The sequence below is a fragment of the Mustela nivalis genome, assembly GCF_964662115.1.
Source record: "Mustela nivalis genome assembly, chromosome: 2".
In the NCBI taxonomy this organism is placed as follows: domain Eukaryota; kingdom Metazoa; phylum Chordata; class Mammalia; order Carnivora; family Mustelidae; genus Mustela; species Mustela nivalis.
Genome location: NC_139021.1, coordinates 134,629,030 through 134,652,327, shown reverse-complemented (window position 1 = coordinate 134,652,327; position 23,298 = coordinate 134,629,030). Strand labels below are relative to the sequence as shown.

The following is a 23,298-nucleotide window of genomic DNA, read 5'->3' as shown; positions in this document are numbered from 1 at the left end:
CCCGTCTCCCTGGCCTCCAGCTGTACTCTGATCTCACCCAGCCTGCGAGCAGTTCAAGGTAACCCCAAGCTGAGAGCTCTCTCCTTGGCTCTGTCTCTGTAGCTGGCTTCCCCACTCTAATACCTGTAAGCTCTGTGACACCCAGACACCCCCGATCCTTCTGTGACCCTGCAGGACCTGGGGTCTGTTAGAAAGAGCTGGAGTCAGATAAGGCTCTAGTAAAGCAGTTTCCCTTAAAAAGTAGGCATTTGTTATGGATAACAGTCCAGGCATATTTTGAAATGGTTACTTTTCCCTTCTTCCTGACTAGGAGGATTTTTCTCATATCTTCACCATGACTATTTTATGGCACCTCTTGATTTCAAACCAAAAAACTATGGGGATCACCTAAGACTGGGCTTCCAGGAGTCTATAATCCAGCCTCCAGCAATTTGTCAAAATTACCATTATAGTGTTTCCACCAGTTACTGGCTCTGTTGCTTTCTCCTACTTGCATGCTTATCTCAGCTGTGATTCTCTATACTTTCCTGTATCTCCAAATTTCAGGGTGGTGATTTGCCCCCATGAACTTAATTCCTAGATGGATCTAAGAAAGGTCATTGATTTTTTCAGTTTTACCAGCTTTGTTGTTGTTGTTGTTGTTTGTTCTGAGAACAGGAGCAACAGCTTCTAAGTGCTTTATGTGTCAGAGCTGACACTGTAAGTCCTGCATTATTTTCACAGGAGAAATAAACATATCTTATACTATTTACATACATGTCTGATTATTTCTTTAGAAAAAAATCACTAGAAGTGGAATTTCTGGATCAAAGATTATGACCATTTTAAGACTTTTTCTTCATATTGCCAAATTGCTGTCAAAAATGTAGTTTGTCTCTACTAACAGTACAGTAGAATTATTTTTGGAATTTTATAGATTTGGAAAGGTTTAAAAAAATGACCTACCTAATAAAGATATTTATATATGTGTGCCTATTCCACTACTTTTTAAAAAAGAGTTATTTATTCATTTTGGGGGCGGAGAAGAAGAGTGCAAGGGTGGGAGAGAGAGAGGCAAAGGGAGAGGGAGAAAAGAGAGGCTCACAAGCACTCTTCACACTGAGCCCTGAGCCCCATGCAGGTCTCAGTCTTGCAAGGATAAGTCCCATGAGCCCAAGATCACGACCTGAGCCAAAACCAAGAGTTAATTGCCTAACTGACGGCACCACCCAGGCATCCCTCCATTACTTTTTAAAGGAGAGGAATACTTCCCTTTAAATTACACTAATCTCATTTTTGTATATAATGCTAATGGACTGATTTTTGAATTGCAGTCTTCAGAAGCGAATTGCTGATTGTCGATTTTGGCCTGTAGAGATCACGAGAGTTCCTCTGACTACTGCACCCAAAGGGAAAGCTGCAAAATTTGATAAGGTTTAATTTGTTTGCTTAAAAATATGTATATAAGAAAAGTCTGGTTAAATCCAACATTTTATTCTGCTTCTAATTCTGATACCAAAGGAGAGTGTGAACTGATGTGACTGCTATCTAGAGTGACCATCCTAACCTGATATGCCAAGTAGTTTCCTGGTGTTAGCACTGAAAATCTCATATTCTTGGTAACTCTCCTGTCCCTGGCAAATTAGGATAACTGGTCACTCTAGCTCCCCATTGTTCACTAAAAATTGTTTAGACTTTATTCCCAGACATCCTATTTCCCTTTACCTCTTTATTATAGTTTTATAAAACCACACGAAACAGCCATTTTTATAGGTCACAGTAGTTAAATATTGGCAATATTTTTCAACCTAATGTATCTTTCTGAATTTCTTTTAGACATGCTACTTATAATATTTCAGCAATTAGAGTAATAGAACAATTAGAGTAATAGAACTCATTGATGTACTTTATTCTGAAAAGATCTAGCTTTGTGAGCCCATAACATGTTCTCTATCGTTTTATTTGTGCACGTCTGGTCTTTTCTGCTTGTTCATAAAATCTCTGATGGTAGGGATCCTGTCATAGACTGCTTTGTATCCTCCACAGCAATTAGCATGATTCATGGTATATGGGAGATACTTAACAAGTACTGAAATTATTTTATGAATCTTTAAAATAAAGCTTTTTGCATAATAAAAATGCTACTGCTAGTAATTATTTCTCCCTTTGTAATATATAATGTACATTGGCTAACTTTTCTTAACAACACAATGTTATTACATGAACATAGGACTTTTTTTTTTTTTTAAAGATTTTATTTATTTATTTGAAAGACGGAGATCACAAGTAGGCAGAGAGGCAGGCAGAGAGAGAGAGAGAGGGAAGCAGGCTTCCTGCGGAGCAGGGAGCCCGATGCGGGGCTCGATCCCAGGACCCTGAGATCATGACCCGAGCCAAAGGCAGCAGCCAAAACCACTGAGCCACCCAGGCACCCCGAACATAGGACTTTTTAATCTAATTTCTAATTATTATAATATGTGAAATCAAAGAAATGACTTGTAATTTTGTGAGAATTAAATGTGTTTTCTTTCACTAAATTGATTTTTTCTTTATTAAAGTTTTCTATGGAAAACCATACAAATAAAAATTATGTGGTTATATTAATTAACATGTTATTCATCTTTGTAATGGGAGTTTAGATGAAATTAGAGATGACAAATAGATGATGGAAGACTATCATTCATTCTTGTCATCCATGGCAGATATTATTGATTAATCAAAACACTCTTTCTTTCTGAACTCAGGTAAGGATACAGAATCTTTCTCAATAAAGTAGTCTGAAACAAATCCACCGATTTATAAGAATTTAGGTATAAGTTAAAGTCTGTTTGTCATCACTGGTCTGGATGATTTGTAAGGTCCCTTTCATTAATAAAAATCTATAAACTAAAGCTAAAAGCGACAGCTTCTGAGTCTTTAACATTTTTGTTGTTTTTATTTTATAAAGCTTCACTTTTTCCTTAGAAACAACATGGTGAAATTGACTTTTTGATTGAATACATATATTATCAATTAATTTGAGTATGTGTTGATCTAACTACTGCTTTTACTATTCATTAGCACTGTGATGTGTATTATTTCAGTGATCATGGTATTATTAAACTCATTTTGAATATAAAGAAGTGTAAATCCAAAATATCTATGTAACTGGCCCAAAGCCAATAATTATGTAGCATAGCTATTTCCTAAAGCCAGGTCTTTGAATGACTAGGTCAGAGCTCTGTATCTTATGCTACATTGTGCTATAGTACTAACAGCTCTCTGGTTTTATTCCTTTAGGCTGAAGATGAAGGTCAGCTTTCATTTCATGGTGTGGCTTATGTTAATATGGTCCCATTGCTGTATCCGGGTGTGAAGAGGATTCGGGGAGCTTTTCATGTTTATCCCTACCTAGACAGTACAGTCTATGAAAAGGTAAGAAAAAATTGTATAAAGGTATTATCCTAATTTATCCTTTATTTGTGTGTTTATTTAAATCTTTAGCATACACATCTTTGCAATTGAAATTTGGGACTGGTTGCTATACTAAGGTATTAATCTTACAGTCTGTCTGTCATTGAACCCTAAAAACGTTAGGATAATGAAAAGCCAAAAACTGGAAACAACCTAAATCTCCATCAACAGGTCAATAGAAAAACAAATTATGTTGTATATCTATATAATGAAATGCTACTCAGTGGTAAAAAAGGAATGAACTATTGATACCTGCAACATGGATCAATCTCAAATACATTATGCTAAATGAAAGAAGCCAGATAAAAGAGAGTACCTAATGTATCATTCAATTTGAATAGCATTCTAGGAAAATAGTCTGTTGTGATGAAAAGCAGACCAGAAGTTGATTGGGAACAGGAATAGAGCAAGGGATAGATTATAAAAGAATGTATGGGAAGTATTAGGGATGAAGGAAGTGTTGGTTATCTTGATTCTGGTGATGATTTCATATGTGTATATATGTGACAAAATTAATCAAATTGTATAATTTAAATATGTAGTTTATTATATTTCAGTTTTACTCAGTAAAGTCAGATACACAATCTTTAGGATAATGAAAGAAGTCTATTATGTTAAGTGTGCAAAAACTTAAATCCATGAGTAGATTAATGAGCTACAATATGGTTCTTTCCATTTTCAGGTGTTAAAATGTTGAAATCACTTATCTATCTTTTTTTACCTATCTATATGTCTACATATAAATTGAGAATATATATATATATATATATATATATATATATACCCCCACCAAAAACAAAAAGTCGATTTTACCATGTTGTTTCTTAGGAACAAGTAAGTCTTTATAAAACACAACAATAATAACAAAAACATATTACTGTTCCATCATTATTAGGACAGCTATTTTTCAATAATAGAGTCATGAAAGATCTATCATCTATTTACAAACCAACTGAGTAAGATTCTTTCTATATAAGTACCCTTTAATCAGAAATCACACTTATAGGGCTGTATCTTAAGAAAATAATTTAATAAGATCAGAAACTCCATATTCATAACAACTTTTTGGGATCTATAATAATAAAAACTAAAAATAAGTTTAAATGTCTAATAATAGAGAAAGGTTTGGTAAATTATTATAAATAAAAATGATCAAATATGTGTCCATTAAAAAAGATAATTGTTAATGTTTTATAAATAGTTAAATGGACAAAATGAAAGCCAAAATGTTACATATAGCATAGATCAAAATAAATTCAAATGAGTTTATTAAAATAGTTAAATGTGAATAATAAAAAGTAGAAGTGTCTATTAATGAAAAGATATGAGTTCAGGGAAGACTTCCTAGGCTTAAAAGCAATGAAAGATAATAAAAGATTAGATTACCAAAAAGGGAATAGCTTCTATATGTAGAAGAAACCCTCATAAACAAAATTACAATGTAACTGAAAAACTGGGGGTAATATTTGAATACATATCTGAAAGTATTCCAAAATATAAAGCACCTTATCAAACTGATAAGAAAAACACACCAATTTTTTTAAAGGGTGCTGCTTCCTGACAGTGCACAGGAGAAGAATGAGGCACAAACAAGTCAGCTGCAAGAGAAAGGGAGCAGGGGTTGACAGTAGAAAATACTCTCACCTAAACAACTCCTCAGTCCTATATTTATTAGATATTAGAAAGTAATCAACAAAGGAGCTGAAGAAGGCTATACATTAATCATATGCCTTGTAGATAAGAAGGAATAGGAATTATACACTGATTATAACTCTTATAGATAAGCAAGAAGAAAAGCAGGATATGCCTGGTCAAGCAGTATAAAATTTATAGTTGAGCAAGCACATTCAAAGGGATCATCTAATTAGCCACAAGTGGTCTCTGGTGTAGGGGAGATAACAGAAAAAAGAAGCAGGCAGTGTTCCACGCTGAGAGAGCTGGGCATCCCCAGCTGCTCAGCTTCAAGGATGTATATCATCCTCTCCCCCGGAGGCTTGTTGCCAGTATATGTTTTTCTTAAGGCTATATCTAAGCATGCTTGGTAGCTAGTATAATTTCTCATGGGTTATATGTTAAGCAGTACGTTGTTCTGAGGGACAGTTACAAAAGGGCAAAGTACGTGAAACAGCAGATCACAAAAAGAAATGCCAATGGTGAATAAGTATAAGAAGAAACATCTGGCTTTATCTGTAATCAAAGAATTGCAAATTAAAATAATAATAAAGTATCATTTTACCTGTAAAATTAGACAATTCCTTAAAATATGATAATGCCCATTGATGGCAAAGATATAGTAAAACAACAACTCTCATTCACTGCTAGAAGTGTAAATTAGTATAAATTATCTACAAAAAAATTTTTTTTGTCAGTATGTATTAAGAAGTTTAGAATACTTAAATCTATTCCCATAGTATTCCTACCTCTATGAGTCTATTTTAAGGGACTAAGTAGAATTGTGTCCAAGTTTTACTACATGAGGATATTCTTTGGCATCTGAGGGAAACAGCATATCATAATTGAAAGGTTATAGGCTTTGATGTTAGTCAGCTGCTAGTTTGAATTCTGGAACAGCCATTCACTAGCTTGGTGACTTCAGGCAAGTGGCTAAGTTTCTCTCAACTTTAGTTTATTATTCATCAGTAAAATGTAGACAATGCTTGTTTCCTAGTGTTGTTTTACATATTAAATGAGGTAAACTATCTGAAGTACTAGGGGTATAGTTGACACATGGACATTTTGATCTTTTACTTTTATTATATCCATATGGTTGGAGAATATTGTGTACACATTAAAAATTATCCTCATAAAAAATTTAAAAACATGAGATGATGCATGTGATTGTCTATTAAATTTCATTCAATATGATCACAACCTTTAAAAAATATGATCATAATTTTAAAATATATAGAAAATATTAGAGAGGATGTCTTTCTGTCTATGTCTGAGAGAGTAGGTTGTCAAATTTTCTACCTCTTCCCCCCAAAAGCAGCAGTAAAGATGGACAAATTGACAAAAAATCATTTCAGCATTCTAGAGATTGACCAAAGGCATCAACAAACTGAGAAGTATGAATGCATGAAAAACTTGGATTCTGAGGCATTATTGCTTAGGGCTGCTCCAAAAACTTCCCTAAGCTTTTCTCTACTCTATTCCTTTGTCTTATAAAAGATTTTAGAAATATATTTTTAAAATGTTACTCTTAATTTCTTTGAAAGATATTATATAAAGCATTAATTATATTGTTGAGTATATAACATATAGATTTAATTTATATGATAATGATGGCATTAAGGAGGGAGGATAGTATGGAACTACAGTGCATTAAAGTCTCTACATTATACCAGAATTAAGTTAGTATTAATGTGGTAGAGATCATGATTAATCAGAATGGCTAAAAATCTCGTGTGTGTTTGTGTGTGTACATACACATGTACACAGATACAGATGTATATATAAATGTATATAAACAAAGGAATTAAATAGGAGCATCACAAATATTTAACATAAAAGAAGGTACTTAAAGAAAGAGGAGAGGAACAAAAAAGATAAGATATATAGAAAACAAAGGCAAAATGGCAAACATACTTGTAAATACTTCAACAATAACTTTATATGTAAGTAACATTAAACACCCCAATGAAAGGATAGAGATTACTAGACCAAATTTCAAAAAATCAAGAATTGGGTGCCTGGGTGGCTCAGTCGGTTAAGCATCTACCTTTGGCTCAGGTTGTGATCCCAGACTACTGGGATTGAGCCCCACATCAGGCTCCCTATGCGGTGGAGAGCCTCCTTCTTCCTCTCCCTCTACTGCTTTCCCTGCTTCTGTTCTTTCTGTGTCTCTGTCAAATAAATAAATAAGAATATTTTAAAAATAAAAAATCAAGAATCAATGATATGCTGTCTAAAAATGGACACACTTAGATTCAGATACACATAAATTGTAGTGAAAGGATGGAAAAGATATACTCTGGAAATGGAAATTGTGAGAGCTGAGTGGCTATATTTATATCAGACAAAAGAGAACTCAAGGAAGTATTACTAACAACATAGAATGGCATATCAGAAATATTAAAGAGTTGATTAAAAAGAAGATAGAATTTACAAATTTATATACTTATATATAATAATAAGTATATAAATATACTTTTAATATAATAAGTATAATAAGTATAAAAATTATAATAAGTATATAAATAATAATATATAATAAGTATATAAATTAAATTGTATACGTATCTAACAACAGAACCTCATAGCACTTCAAGCAAAATCCAACAGAATTGAAACGAGAAATAATCGGATGATAACATTTAGAAATTTCAATATTTCTATCTCATTATTTGGTAGAAAAACTATTCAGAAGATCTAGGTTAAACACGAACTTACCATACAACCCAGAAAATCATTTTTAAGAACTTACCCAAGAGAACTGAAAACCAGCATTTACACAAAGACATGTAGGTGAATATTTATAGTATATCAGTGAAACAGTCACTGTAATGAAGATAATGTAAATATCCATTGCTTGTCTCCTCCAACCAAAGTTTTCTTGTGTTTCCTGTTTTCCTCTCATACCTCTGACCACTTTTCTCCTCTTTGTTTTTGGTCTGGCTTCTTTCATTCAGCATAAATTGTATTTAGATTTCATCCATGTTCTTTAATCAAAAAATATTGTTATGAGATTCTTTTTGCAGTCATTTATCTAAAGTTTGAATTTTCTCATACAAAGTCTTTAAACTTGCCCTATTTTTCCAATTATAGTTGGTAGCCCAGTAGTATATTAGATTATATTTCTTTTTTTAAAAAGATTTTATTTATTATTTATTTGACAGACAGAGATCACAAGTAGGCAGAGAGGCAGGCAGAGAGAGAGAAAGAGAAGCAGGCTCCCTGCTGAACAGATAGCCCCAATGTGGGGCTTGATCCCAGGACCCTGGGATCATGACCTGAGATGAAGGCAGAGGTTTTAACCCACTTAGCCACCCAGGCGCCCTAGATAATATTTCTTATACAGAAATAAATTCTACCACTTAAAGTTAATCTGGAATTGTGTGTCAAAGATTAAAAGCCTTCTGAGAATAAGAATTATGAAACACCAAAATCAGGCAAAGTTGAAAGGTTTCCTCATAATAACTTAAAATTTTATTGATTGATTGATTGATTGATTGATTTGAGAGAGAAGGCGAGAGAACATGCACTTGTAGGTGAATGTAGGGGGAGTGGCAGACAGGGAGAAGCAGGCTCCTTGCTGAACAAAGAGCTGGATATGGGACTAGATACCAGGACCCTGGGATCATGACCCAAGGAGAAGGCAGATGCTTAGCCATCTGAGCCACTCAGTATCCCACCTCATAATAATTTAAATAATAGTATAGGCAGATAACTTTCTATGATGGTTTTACCTGTTCAATAAATACGACAGTCAATAAAGATTTCCATTTCCCCATCTCCCTCTGATTCTACAATGCTGAAATTATCTAGAAAACTAAATGATGCTAAAAAATAATGTGAGTTTCTTTCAAATTTGTCTCACTGTGATTCACTGCTTTCTTTGTTGTTTCTTTTCAGACCAAATGTTTATTCAGCTTGTTCCGGGATACTGGCCATCTTTTGACTCAGAATAATAAAATAGGAGGATTTAATTCTCCATTGTCAAAACCTATTGTTTCTAAGAACCTGAAAGAAGAGAAAACAGTCAAAGAAAAGGAATTGGAAGGAAGGCTTAGGCCTGGGGATTTGGTAGGTTGTTTAGAAGGTGATGATTTTGCTAGTTTTGTTATATGCCAGAGGCTTGCACTGATTTCTTATCTGGAAAATTGCATCAGTTTAGTTTAGATTTTGTTGCAACATAATGATCATTGTTCCTAACACTGTAAGACCATATAAGAATTCAGTTTTTGTGGTATGTTCACTTTCTTTCAGCAAGCACCTAGTATAAAATCTCAGAGCTCAGATACTCCTTTGGAAGTTGAACCCTCTCCAAGCCACAATCCAGAAGGACAGGTAACTATGCATAAAGAGTTGGAAAATTAAGTATGATATTGTGAAAAATGCTCATTATCTTAGTTACCATCCCATATTTCCCATGACTAGTTTATGGCTGTAGGTAAATTTCTTTGTCTTATTGAGATTCTCTAAAATGAGCAGGTAGTACCAGGTTAACTTTAAGGTCCTTTCTAACATTACAAGTTTATGTCTGTCATTAGTCTTATGCACTAGGAGGAATGCAAAGATTTATAATCTGCAGCCTTTACTCATCTGTGTTCAGGAACTCAGTGGTCTGGTGGATGAAACAGATTTATACATAACTAACCATAATATGGAATTTTGATGAATGCTTTAATAGAGGTACAAATAAAAGGGCAGTGAGGGCTCAAAGAAGACAAATTAATCACTCCTAGAATGGAGCAATCTCAGAAGGCTACATATAAGAGGTGGCATCTGCTCTAAGTAGTGAAAGATGAAGAGAAAAATTTGCCAGATAAAGATGAGGGGGTAAGCATTTCAGGGCCTGGGAATACTTGAGTCAAGGCACAAAGAAGGTAGCAGAATTTGGAGTATATCAATTAATTTAGTGTATGGAGTAGAGAAATGAAAAGAAAGAGATTCTAGAAGGAGGTGAGAAAGGAGAGGCTACACTGAGTTGTAGAAAGGCTTGTTGAAAGCCTTGTTAAAAAGTTTGGGTTTCATTATATAGGTGATGAGGGACTCTTAAGCCTCATCTTGGAGACTCACATGAAATGTTTTAAAATCATGTGGAAATAAGACCTTATATGCATTTAATGGGCTGAACTCTTGCAAGGATGTGAAAAAAAGAGAATGAGTTGGGGTGGGGGCTTCAAATATCAGTTTATAGGTTTTTATTATAGTACAGATGAGTCTTAGTGCCAGTCTGATTTAGGGAAGAGGTCGTAGAAAAGAAAGTCAGAAACTTGAAGAGGGAAGATCTGGAATTGGGAAGTTTGAGGGTGCTGAGGAAGAGAAGCAGAAGATAACTCAGGTTCAAGAGAAAAGTCAAAAGAGAGGTCAATATAAGGGAAATGATAAGTTCAGTTTGGGACATGTTGTATTTAGGATGCTGGCAAAATTCTGGGTAAAAATGTCCATCAGGTTGCAGTTGGTAGATGGTGATGTAGATGCTGTGAGTGGGACTATCAGAACGTTATGTGAATATTTCCATAGGACTTGGAAGGTGTGGTGGCAGAAAGAATAGCCTTCACTTAAAACAGTTCTAAGAAAAGTATTGAACAAGTTAAACAGCACTTCAGCTAAGATTGAACTTTCCAAGAATAAAATTGAAAATGCTTTTCTGCAAGAGATAACCACTGTTACCTTTTCTTTCCAGTTATTTTTCTGTATTAAAAATATTTTGACAGTCAAGATCATGCTATATACATATATTTGTACCTGCAGTTTTCTTACTTGTATTATGAATGTTAGGGTACTAAAATTTGTTTTTATATATCTATTTTTAATGGAAAGAATAAATTAGAGAAAAATATCTTTACAGCAATATATAGAAGCAGGGACATACATTGTGTTGGAGATTCAGCTGGACAGAGCCTTGGTTCCAAAGCGAATGCCAGAGGAGCTAGCCAAAAGGTGTGTAGCAATGGTTCTTATACTTGTTTTGCAAAAACATTTTAGGTATAAATAAAAGGAATTCAGATTGTCCCCATAAATATAATTTTTCTAGGCTAAGTAGCGGAAAGTTTTTTTTCCTCAGATGAAATTTCTTTCATTACTGTGGTTTTCTTATTACAAAAGCAGTATATGCTCATTATAAAAAAAAAACATTTTGAAAAAATTGAGTATATTATAATATCTGAGTATAATATAATAATATAATAAAATATAAAATAATAATATAATATAATAATAATCTGAGTATATAAAAACACTCAGATTTCTACTCATCCAGTGATAGCCACTTTAAAAAACTGGTACTTATCCTTCCAGAGTTACTGTAAAGTTTCTGTATTATACACACATACCACAAACATACACACCCATGTCACATGTAAATAAATGTGATCTTAAGAAATGGTTTTTATATTGTACCATAGTGCTTTGATTGTGTTTCTAGAAAATTATCCATTTCATCTATGTTATTCAATTTGTTGATATGCAATTGCTCATGACATTCTCTTATTATTCTTTTTATCTCTATAAAATGGGGAGTAATGTTCCTGCAGACCTAGATAGGAGGCTTGACTTCATCACCTTGAGATCATGACCTGAGCCAAAATCAAGAGTCAGATGCTCAACAGGCTGAGCCACTCAGGCACCCCAGTTACAGATTATATTTTTATACATTTTGTGCCTGTTAGCAAAGATTTCTAACTACTATTTTATGCATTTACCTTCAAAAAACAAATAAACAGGAGCTACAAACCAAAAGTACAATAATACTCATTTTCATATTTACCTTTACCAGTGTTATTTCTTCAGCTACCTTCCAGTTACTGACTAGTATCCTTTCCTTTTAGCCTGAGAGGCTCCTTTTAGCATTTCGTATAGATTAGATCTTACTAATAGACTCTTAGTTTTTGTTTGTTAATTTTTTCTTCATTCTTGAAGGGTAATTTGCTGTATATAGAATTTTTGGTTGGCATTTTTTTCTTTCAGAACCTTAAATATGTTACCCTAGTACCTTCTGGCCTCCATGACTTGGGTTATTCTTATTGACATTATTGAAATTATCTGTTTATCTTATGTGACAAATAACTCCTCTCACTGCTTTTTGAGTTGTTCTCTTGTCTTTGGCTTCTTACGATTTGACAATGATGTGTCTTAGTGTAGATCTTTTCAAGTTTATTCTGCTTGGAAATTGTTATGCTTCTTGGATATATAGATTCATGTCTTTCTGGCCCTTTGTCTTTCTCTTCTCCTTCTGAGATTCCCATAACCTGTATGTTGGTCATACAAATAGTGTATGCTGATGATGTCCCACATATTTTAGGCCCTGTTTACTTTTTGTTTGTTTTTCTTTCTGTCCTCAGACTAGGTAATTTCAATTATCCTGTCTTCAAGTTTGCTCATTCTTTTTTCTGCCTGACCAAATCTGTTGAACCCTCTAGTAATTTCATTTCAGTTAATGTACTTTTCACCTACAGACTTTCTATTTGGTTCTTTAAAAAATTTCTATCTCTTTATTGATACTCTATTTTTATTTTGTTTATACATCATTTTCCTGATTGTTCTTAATCCTTTGTTTGTGGTTTCCTTTAACTCTTTGAGCACAAGTAAGTTGTTTTATTTCACATCTTTTTGTAGCAAGTCCAGTGTCTGGGCTTCCTCAGGGACAATATCAATTTATTTTTGTATTTCAAAAGAGCCATATTTTTATGTTTTTAAAAAATACATCTTGTGATTTTTTGTTGTTGTTGTTGAAAACTGGACAGTTTGATATTATAAAGTGGGAACTTCGGTAATCAGATTTTCCCCTTCCCCAGAGTTTGCTATTCTTAATTGTTGAAGTTGTAGGTTGTGTTCAGCCAGTATTTTGATTGAAATTTTCTTGAATGGCAGGATCTTGATATAATCAAACAAATAAAGATAAAACAAAAAAAAATATTTTTTTTAATCGATGATTACATGCTTGAGCATTCTCTCAGGTTTCTTTCTTTTTTTAAAGATTTATTTATTTATTTACAGAGGGACAGAGCATATGCGAGCAGGGGGAGCAGGGGGACCACATAGAGAGGGAGAGAAGCAGACTCCCTGCTGAGCAGGGAGCCTGAAGTAGGGCTCAATCCCATGACCCCAAGACTGTGATCTGAGCCAAAATCAAGAGTCAGACATTTAAATGACTGAGCCAACCAGGTGCCCCTGGAGCATTCTTTTATTGCTTAACTAGGCTGTTTATAATTCTGCCTCAGCCTTCACTTCCTGCTTGTACTGGGACTACAGATCAGTCAATGGTGGAAGCTTAAGGTCTTCTCAAGTTTTTTCTGAACATGTATCCCATCCTGAGCATATATATTTAGCTTTCTAAATTCTTCTATACAAGTACTTTTGAATACCTTAATTTCCCAGAGAAACCTGCTTTTCTTCCAAGGCCTTAGGTGGTTGTTGTATATCAACCACAACCTTTTGTCCCACAGAGCTATGGGTTTTTTTATAGTCTTACAATGTTTTTGAGAAATGTGCACCCACTGGTTTTCTATCTTTTCCAGATAGGAAAAATAGTATTGAGTGCTGTATGTCAGTCATTCAGGTAGCCCCAGATAGGTTAAAACAAATGCAGTAACTTGTGAACAAGGACTGCTCTGCTTCTTCAGAATCAGAGCCTAGTGTGCCACACTGGAAATGCAGGTTGCCCTGAGCTGGGAATAGGATGAGGCAAGGGCAAGTAAAAATGCCTCTAAGCTTGCCCACTATTATCGTTGCCTTTTTCTTGGCTTTCAGTATTTGTTTCATTGCTGTAAACTCTTGACTGTCTTCCACAGTTCTCGCAGAGTTGGTTCAGACAGTTTCTGATTATTATTTTCAGTGTCTCTACACAAGGATGGGAGTTTAGAGTTTTTTACTATATCATTTTGCTGACATCTAGACTTTACCTCTTGATGCGAGGGACACTATGCTCAATGCAGGATGAAAGGAAAGGATATTGTTTATTACAGATATTTTTAAGGCCTTTGATAAATATCCCCAAGTTGCAGCCCAAAAAGTTTGCAGTTCCGCAAGTAGTATATGAGCCTGCTCTTTCTTCATACATTCACCAACACAATACTTTTTTGTATTTGCTATTTTGACAGGGGAAGATATTTTCTCATTTTGATTTAATTTTTTGAAAGTTTCTCATTTTAATTTTAATCCACATTATAAATGTTTTAGTGAGAATAAACATATTTTCACATATTAAACATTTGGAAGTCCTCTTTTGAAAATAACTTGCTTGTAGTGGCACATTTATCCTTAATACCAAAAAGTTTAAAAACTTTTAAAAACTTTGCATTTAATCCCTTTCCGAAAATAAGTTGATAATATTTACTATAAATGATATATAAAATAAAATTGATAATCTGGAAATAGAAAGTTGAAAGCTCAAGCCATGGAAACAAAGAGAAAGAAAGTATTAAATAGAACTTTCATAAATAAGCATCAAATCTTTCTTGTTTAACAAAAAGGGAAGTACTATAAATTATGCGGCTCTAATCCTACAGGAGGACCCATGCTAGTTCCAAAAGAGATCAGATATCTTCCTGACATTAATTTCTAAAACAGATATCTCATTTGAGATCTTACATAGGGAATACTTAGTGACAAAATAACAGCAAGTTTAATGAAAGTTTTATAGCAAATGTAGGTGCAAGTTTTCTATAATTTTTTTTATTGAAGTACAATTGAAATTTAACATTTTATTAGTTTCAGGTGTACAATGTAATGATTCAATAGTTGTAAAACTGAAATGATTACCACAATAAGTCTAGTTAATATCTGTCACCATGCGAGTTATACAAAAATTTTTTTCTTGTGATGAGAGCTTTTAAGGTCTACTTTTTTAACAATCTTCAAATACGCAATACAATATTTTTTTTAAGTTTTATTATTTATTTTTAGTAATCTCTGTACCCAAAATGTGGCTTTAACTCATGACCCTGAGATCAAGCATCACGTGTTCTTCCAACTGAGCTAGCCAGGTGCCCCTCAAATATGCAGAACAGTATTTTTTTTAATCTTATTTTTTAAAAGATTTATTTATTTATTTAAAAATTTTTTAAAAATATTTTATTTATTCATTTCAGAGAGTGAGGAGAGAGAGAGAGATAGAGTGCACACATGAGCATAATGGGGGGAGGGTCAGAGGGAGAAGCAGACTCCCTGCTAAGCACAGATCTGGATTCAGGACTCAATCCCAGGACCCTGAGATCATGACCTGAGCCAAAGACAGATGCTTAATGAACTGAGCCACCCAGGAGCCCCTATTTATTTATTTTAGAAAGAGAGAGAGAAAGCCTAGTGGGGAGGTACAGAGGGAGAGGGAGAGAGAATCTCAAGTAGACTTCCAGCTGAGTGCAGAGCCTGATGCAGGGCTCCATTCCACCACTGTCAGATCAAGACCTGAGCCACCCAGGTGCCCCTGCTCTTAGACTTTTAAAAAATATATATTTTAATTATTTATTTGACAGACAGAGATCACAAGTAGGCAGAGAGGCAGGTGGGGGAGGAGGGAAGCAGGCTCCCTGCTGAGCAGAGAGTCCTATGCAGGGCTCAGTCCCAGGACCCTGGGATCATGACTTGAGCCGAAGGCAGAGGCTTTTATTTATTTATTTATTTATTTATTTATTTTTAAAGATTTTATTTATTTATTTGACAGACAGAGGTCACAAGTAGGCAGAGAGGCAGGCAGAGAGAGAGAGGAGGAGGCAGGCTCCCCTAGGAGCAGAGAACCCGATGTGGGGCTCGATCTCAGAACCCTGGGATCATGACCCAAGCTGAAGGCAGAGGCTTTAACCCACTGAGCCACCCAGGTGCCCCTAGACTTTTTAATTAGATATGGTTATTACCTGTGAGTTTTTCTTTGGCTGTAGAGAGGTAAAAGTCATATTTCTCCTCCAAGCTAGACCAAGTGTCAGTATTATAGACCAAAGACAAATTAAGAATGGCAGTGCTAGAATAGTGGATCCAATATTCATAAAAGTTGATTTGCCTTTGGTTCCTGGCTGAGACATATATGTACCTAACTGCTGAATCTTTGTCAATGTATATATTTAATGCACTCTTAAACATAAAGAGAAGCTCAATTACATTTACAATAACAGAAATACAAATTTAAAAACTACCCTGAAATACCTTTTTTTAATTGCAGAAGATCAAAAAAGCTTAGTAACTCATTAAGTTCTTGGTGAGCACATTAGAAATAGGTTCTCGGGGCGCCTGGGTGGCTCAGTGGGTTAAGCCTCTGCCTTCGGCTCAGGTCATGATCTCAGGTCCTGGGATCGAGCCCCGCATCGGGCTCTCTGCTCAGTGGGGAGCCTGCTTCCTCCTCTCTCTCTGCCTGCCTCTCTGCCTACCTGTGATCTCTGTCTGTCAAATAAATAAAATCTTTAAAAAAAAAAAAAAAAAAAAAAGAAATAGGTTCTCTCATTCAAACTAGTGAGAGTATAAATTGGTAAAAATCCTGGGGAGGACAGTGTCGTAATAGCTATTAAAATACATAAGCATGTGTCTTTTATCCTAGTAACTCACTTCCAGTAACTTCTTTACAGATAAATGTTCTTAGCAAGGCCATTAGTGACTACTGCATTATTAAATCCAATGGTCTTTTCAAAGTCATTGTGACCTGTTATTAGTGTTTAATGATTCAGTCCTCCTTGAAGCTTTTTCTTTACCAGGCTCTCAGAATACTATACTCTCTTGGTTTTATTTCTCCTCCTCTGGCTTCTTTATCTCTCTAGCCTCTAAATGTTGGAGTCTCTCAGAGCTCAGTCCTTGGACCCTTTTCAATCTACATTTACTCCCTTGGTTTTTGTCTAGTCCCATGGCTCTACCTACCATCTAAGTGCTGATGGCTTTCAAATTTGTATATGGACCATGGACCTCTCTCCTGAACTCTGGATTCATACATTTAATTCTCATAAACTCTGGTCAGAATCATTGTAATCTCTTACCTGGTTCCCCTACATCTACTATTCTATCCTTCAGTTTATTATTTTTATAATATAAAAGCTTTATTGAGATACAGTCCACATACCATTCACTTCACCCATTTAAACTGTACCCAAACCACTGGTTTTTAGTATACTCATAGAGTAATACAGCCTTCACCACAATCAACTTTATAACATTTTTCTTACCCCTAAAAGAAATCTCATACATATTAGCAGTCATTCTACATTTCCTCCCAACCCTCATGCCATCCCCTCTCCCAGAATCCCCCAGCCCTAGGCTACCATGTATCTACTTTTTGTCTGTATAAATTTTCCAGCTTTGGACATTTCATATAAATGGAATCATACAATATGTGGTATTTGTGACTGGCTTCTTTCATTTAACATAATGCTATCAAGGTTTATCTGTACTGTGGCATGTATCAGTACTTATTTTCTTTGTTGTTGAATAATATTTCACTATATGGGTATACCACATTTTCCCCCATTCTTTAGTTGATGGACATTTGGACAATTTATTCTTTTTTTTTTTTAAGATTTTATTTATTTATTTGACAGAGAGAGAGATCACAAGTAGGCAGTAGGCAGAGAGGCAGGCAGAGAGAGAGAGGAGGAAGCAGGCTTCCCACTGAGCAGAGAGCCCGATGCGGGGCTCCATCCCAGGACCCTGGGATCATGACCTGAGCCGAAGGCAGAGGCTTAACCCACTGAGCCACCCAGGTGCCCCTGGACAATTTATTCTTAATATAGCCTTCTATACTGGTTGTGTTAAAGTGGAGGTCAACTCATGTAACTAACTCCTCTGCTCAGAAACTACTAGTGACTCCCTGGCACACTCTGAGTAAAAGCCTAAATCCTTACAATGGCCTACAAGTGCCTATGTATTCATTATGTACTTTGCTCTCACTTTTTCTATCCATTCATACTTGGCTTCCTGCTGTTCTTTACACATGCGAGGCATACTGTTGCAGCAAGGCCTTTACACTTTCTGTTCCCTTCTGCCTGTACTTTCCTTATCCCAGGTATCTACACAACTTGCTTCCTCACTTCCCTGAGGTCTTTACTCAAATGTTACTGTCTCAGTAAGTGTCTTGATGAAATGTGTTTCCATACTTCACCACCCTAGCCGCCAACATAGTCCATCTGCCTTCCTGCATTATTTTTCTCTGTGGCGCATATCACTAAAATATTTATCTTAATAATTGTCTTTCTTGTCCCACTAGAATATAGGTTCCACGAGGGCAAGAATTTTTGCCTAATTTGTTTAATGCTCTATCCCCAACACTTAGAAAAGTGCCTGATGGATGGTAGGCACTCTATATGTCTTGAATGAGTGAATAAATAACATTGTCTCTGGAGAGGAAATTGGGTGGCTGGACAACAAGGTTGTCAACAAGGAGACAATTTAGTATATATTATTTCTATACCTCATAAGTTTTGAATCATAGGATATAATTACCAATTAACATAAATAAAACTAAAATTATAAATAATGAGCAGAGGTATATAATTACATAGGACCTATTAAAGAAAAATTGAATTTGTATATTTGATTGTAAACTTTAAGGTAGTACTGTATACATCAGCAGGAATCTGAAACTATAAGGAGGAAAAGCTAAGAACTTAATTTCCTCTAGTTTTTGTAAGATCTCTAGAAAATGGAAGGTAGAAGTTTTGGCATAACTAGGTTGATAGTAACAAGATACATTTTCTTAACACAACATCTGATATCAATATTATAATTTAATGCAGTCATAAATTATATGTACCAAGAGGACACTTTTTATCCTAGATGAAGAGGAAAGAAAAGTATTCACTTGCCTGTGCCATTTAGACTTCTAAAACTTCATTCTTTCAGAGACTCTATGGAGTGCACTTCATCATAACACTCATTTCTTGCCAACTCCTGAGTCAAGCAGTCTCTTGAGTGCAGTAACAGTTTTAAAAAATGTATAAGAGTAAACTGGGCTGAAATTAGCCAAAAGTACAACTTTGCTGATTTCTGGGTAGCTGGCTTCTTTCCTATCAAATCCATAGCCACATACTGTTCTGTGGTTCACATCTAGACTTTTACATGAGAGAACTGTAATGCTCAAGCATGATGTGGAAACAAAACATAGATCTCTCCCGTACAGGCCCTTTGGAAGTAGGAATAAGAGAACATAAATCTGCAGATAATAAAGTTTGTTTTTGTCATTTTCTTCGGTACAGGGTCAAGGAAATGGTTCCTCCAAGGCCGCCTCTTACCCGTCGGACAGGAGGAGCTCAGAAGGCAAGTGCCAAAGCCACGGTGAAACTATAAGTAATAAAGTGTTGAGTGCACCCACTTGAAAATAAGGCATGGATTCTTCAGTATGTTTTCTAGAGGGGGTGAGAAATTGTAGCTTCACATATTTCTCTTCTGGTTCTTTTTGTGACCAGTGACATAAAATGAATAGTGAATAGTGTTTCCTCTTTGGCTGGTAGTCTCTGAGCTGAAAAGAAAAGGGCAATTTATACCTAAAGCATTATTGAATGTAAAACCCAATCCAATTTCAGACTTCCATTATATATCTTGATCTCTTTGCAGCCTCTTTACCAGATATTTTGTATTTTGCTAGGCAGTGAGTGACTACCACATGCAGATCAAGAATATTTCTAGAGCTATTCTGGATGAGTATCATAGGATGTTTGGAAAACAGGTGGCCAAACTGGGGAATAACATGGATAGTGAAACCGTGGAGGAGCAGAAGTGCCTGCTCAGCTATGAACTTAACTGCTCTGGAAAATACTTCGCTTTCAAAGAACAGCTCAAGGTAAATCTTCCTTTAATTGTTCAATGGAGTTTTATGAGGCTTCTTTTCTACATTCCTAATTATTAGTTTTTCTGTGGTCATGTTCAGCTATGCTTCCACCATCCTTGCTGTTGGTGCCAAGAGTTAGGTTCCATCTGATAGAACATGAGAAGCTCCACTTGTGCAAAGCCTTGGTTTTAAGTCTTTACTTGAGGCTAGGCCAGATTTTGAGCCAGGTTTTCATATTACTGTGGCAGGTAGAAACTTTGTCCCTGGTATTGATTCCATGACTAATTCTCTGTCTCCCATTACCTACCTTTCCATAGTCCACAGAATCACTAATGTTTGAGAAATATTTACTTAGTGATAATCTTCTGCATCATAATGGTTAACATTTATTTTTAAAATTTTTTTTTAAATTTTTTAAATTTATTTTCAGCATAACAGTATTTATTGTTTTTGCATCACACCCAGTGCTCCATGCAATACGTGCTCTCTCCTATACCCACCACCTGGTTCCCCCAACCTCCCACTCCCCACCCCTTCAAAACCCTCAGATTGTTTTTCAGAGTCCATAGTCTCTCATGGTTCACCTCCCCTTCCAATTTCCCTCAACTCCCTTCTCCTCTCTAACTCCCCTTGTCCTCCATGCTATTTGTTATGCTCCACAAATAAGTGAAACCATATGATAATTGACTCTCTCTGCTTGACTTATTTCACTCAGCATACTCTCTTCCAGTCCCGTCCATGTTGCTTTTATTGACCATTTGCAGTACACTAGGCAAAATTTTTTAAAAAATTATTTATTTCTTTTCAGCGTAAAAGTATTCATTGTTTTTGCACCAAACCCAGTGCTCCATGCAATCTGTGCCCTCCCTAATACCCACCACCTGGTCACCAGACAAATTTTTAAATGCTTTGTATTTTACTAATTTAATCCTAACAACAACCCTATGAAGTAGATAGTCTTCATTTTACAGTTGGAGAAATTCAGTATTAATTGGTTAAGTAATTTCCCCAAGAGCGTAGAACTAATAAAGGGTAAAGATGAGACTCATATTCAGGCAGCCTTCTTGCTCCAGAATTCACGTTCTTAACTGCTATACTGGATTGCCTCTCTGTGCACATTTATCATGTGTTCTGTACTGTACATAACAGATACAAAGAAAGCACATGGAAGTAATAAGGTGAAAAACAACTGATGCCCATGGAGGCGAGGAGCTCTTCTCAGTAGGTGGCATATTCACAACTTAGTTTGATTCCTGGTTCTACCATTACTAGCTGAATGGTCAAATGACTTTACCTCTCTGAGATTTAATTACTTTGTGTAATGATGAGGAATAATAATAATACTATTTCGTGAAGTCATTATGAGAATTAAATAATATGATACATGGAAAGTGCTTAGTATAAAACCTGGCAATAATGTTAGCTGGGGAGGGGGTACTGTCATGGCTACAGCAATATGTTATTTGTACAGCATTTTAAGTTTTATCACCTACTTGTTATCTTTCTTTGGCTTCTCAGTCATTTTCTGAGTAAGATAATAAGACCAGAAGTACACATCCATATAACAAATGTGGAAAATGAGGTAGTAACTTCAATTTTTGAGGTTGTACAGTGGTAGAATTAGAATTCCATTCTCTAGATTGTCAAATCACACATTTTCCTCTTGTATCATGTGGTCACCATGAGAGATGTAATGCATAAACCTAATGCTGAGGTCTTCTTTAGCTTTATGGCTCTCTTCACATATTCTGCATTGACTGTATTAGAGAGAGCATCGAGAAAAGAAGTCATGCAGAGTATGCTGACTGGGGGAAAATCAGAGACCTGACATTCTAGTAGTTACCAAGGGAGAAATCAATCACTTTCTGAAGTTCTGATGAGCCTTAGACCAGGGCTCAAGGGAGGCCTGTGTTGTCAGTGTGGTGCTGGACTCTATATAATCAAATGGATGATCTATGTCTCTTAAAGCATGCTGTAGTAAAGATTGTGAGAGAGAAGTATTTGAAGACAACACCATTTGAAAGCCAGGAGGAACTGCAGACATTTATTAGTGAGCTCTATGTGTTCTTGGTGGATCAGATGCATGTGGCCTTAAACCAGGTAGGTGCTCAAGAACTAAGAGCCCTTCCTTTTCTTCATAGGACATCAGGGTCTCTGAATGATTCCTTCCTTGCTTGCTTCCTTTCTTCATTCAGCAAACATTTATGAGGTGTCTACTCTGTTGCACTGACAAAGATGAGTAAGAAACTGCCTAAATTATAAAACTAGGTTTTGGGAGAATGAGGGAGAATAATTCAACTTCCTGGCATAATAACTTTCATAACTGTCTTAAATGTGATGGATAAAAGAAATATATAAAATCAGCTAATTAAATTATAAAACAAAAATCATCATTCTATTCATTCTGTGAGTGTGTACAATTTTCAGTTTGCTCTCCATGATTGGCAATCAAAACTAAGAAACATTATGAGCTTTCAGATATTATACCTGAATGACAATGACAGTTCAAACGTGCCTTTTCTTTTCTTTTTGAGAGGGCGGTGAGTAGGGCAGAAGGAGAGGGAGAAAGAGAGAGAGAGTCCCAAGCAGGCTCCCTGCCCATTGTGAAGCCCCCATACAGAGCTTGATCTCACAACCCTGAGGTGATGACCTGAGCCTAAATCAAAGGTTGCATGCTTAACCCACTGAGCCACTCAGGTGTCCGCAAACATGCCTTTTCTACTTGACTGTTAGCCTTCTCTTCTCCCGTTTGTCTCTTTCTATATATATTTGCACAGCTTGCATATTGTCTTCATTTGCTCATTTTAAAATGTATATAATTGTGGTTTATTTGAAAACAATGGCGAAAATCCAAGTCTTTTTGTCCCCTTGGTCGTCTCTAAGCAGCCATGGTTCCTCAAACCCTCTGTTTGTTTTTCCCTTTACAGTTGCTTTCTTCTCTATCACTGTTACTTTTTCTTTCACCTTGTCTTTCTGGAGGGGGAAGGTGAGGAGTGTCCGATATCCTAGGATTAAGAAAACAATTCTACCTTGAACACAGATGATTTAGACAAATTGCTTTGAGAATTGAGCATGAGATAGTAATTACTATTGCCTTGTGCTGTCAAGGTATCCCTGTCTAGTAGAGAAGAGAGACATCAAATACAAATAAGCGCAGTAGGGTGAGGTAAGTGCTATGATAGGGACATGTCCATGGGAGAGCAAGTTTGGGGATGCCTAAAGAGTGGTCAACTTCACCCTGAGAAAGGTGTCAGGAAAGGATTCACAGAAGAGCTGTGCCTTGAACTTGAAGACTAAAAATTTTCCAGGTGGATGTTTCAGAGCATTTGAGTCATAGGGAACATCACAAAAGCTTGGAAGATTGGAAGTATGGCATATACAGAAACTGCCTATCATTTAGGAACAGAGGATGAAGTGGTTAAGGGACATAGAAGTAGGAGTCGAAGCCAGGGATCAGTTCCTAG

General features: G+C 35.6%; 1 protein-coding gene across 12 annotated transcripts in view; it reads left to right on the top strand.

Annotated features, from left to right (window-relative positions):
- Positions 1–23,298, top strand: part of CFAP70 (cilia and flagella associated protein 70) — a 113,380-nt gene that overhangs the window by 37,151 nt on the left and 52,931 nt on the right. For all 12 annotated transcript variants that reach the window (XM_082716711.1, XM_082716706.1, XM_082716713.1 and 9 more), the window contains 8 exons: positions 1,314–1,413; positions 3,259–3,393; positions 9,004–9,174; positions 9,358–9,438; positions 10,946–11,037; positions 19,263–19,327; positions 19,656–19,846; positions 21,803–21,934. In XM_082716711.1, the coding sequence (XP_082572837.1) occupies positions 1,314–1,413; positions 3,259–3,393; positions 9,004–9,174; positions 9,358–9,438; positions 10,946–11,037; positions 19,263–19,327; positions 19,656–19,846; positions 21,803–21,934 (967 nt within the window). The remainder of the gene's footprint in view (positions 1–1,313; positions 1,414–3,258; positions 3,394–9,003; positions 9,175–9,357; positions 9,439–10,945; positions 11,038–19,262; positions 19,328–19,655; positions 19,847–21,802; positions 21,935–23,298) is intronic.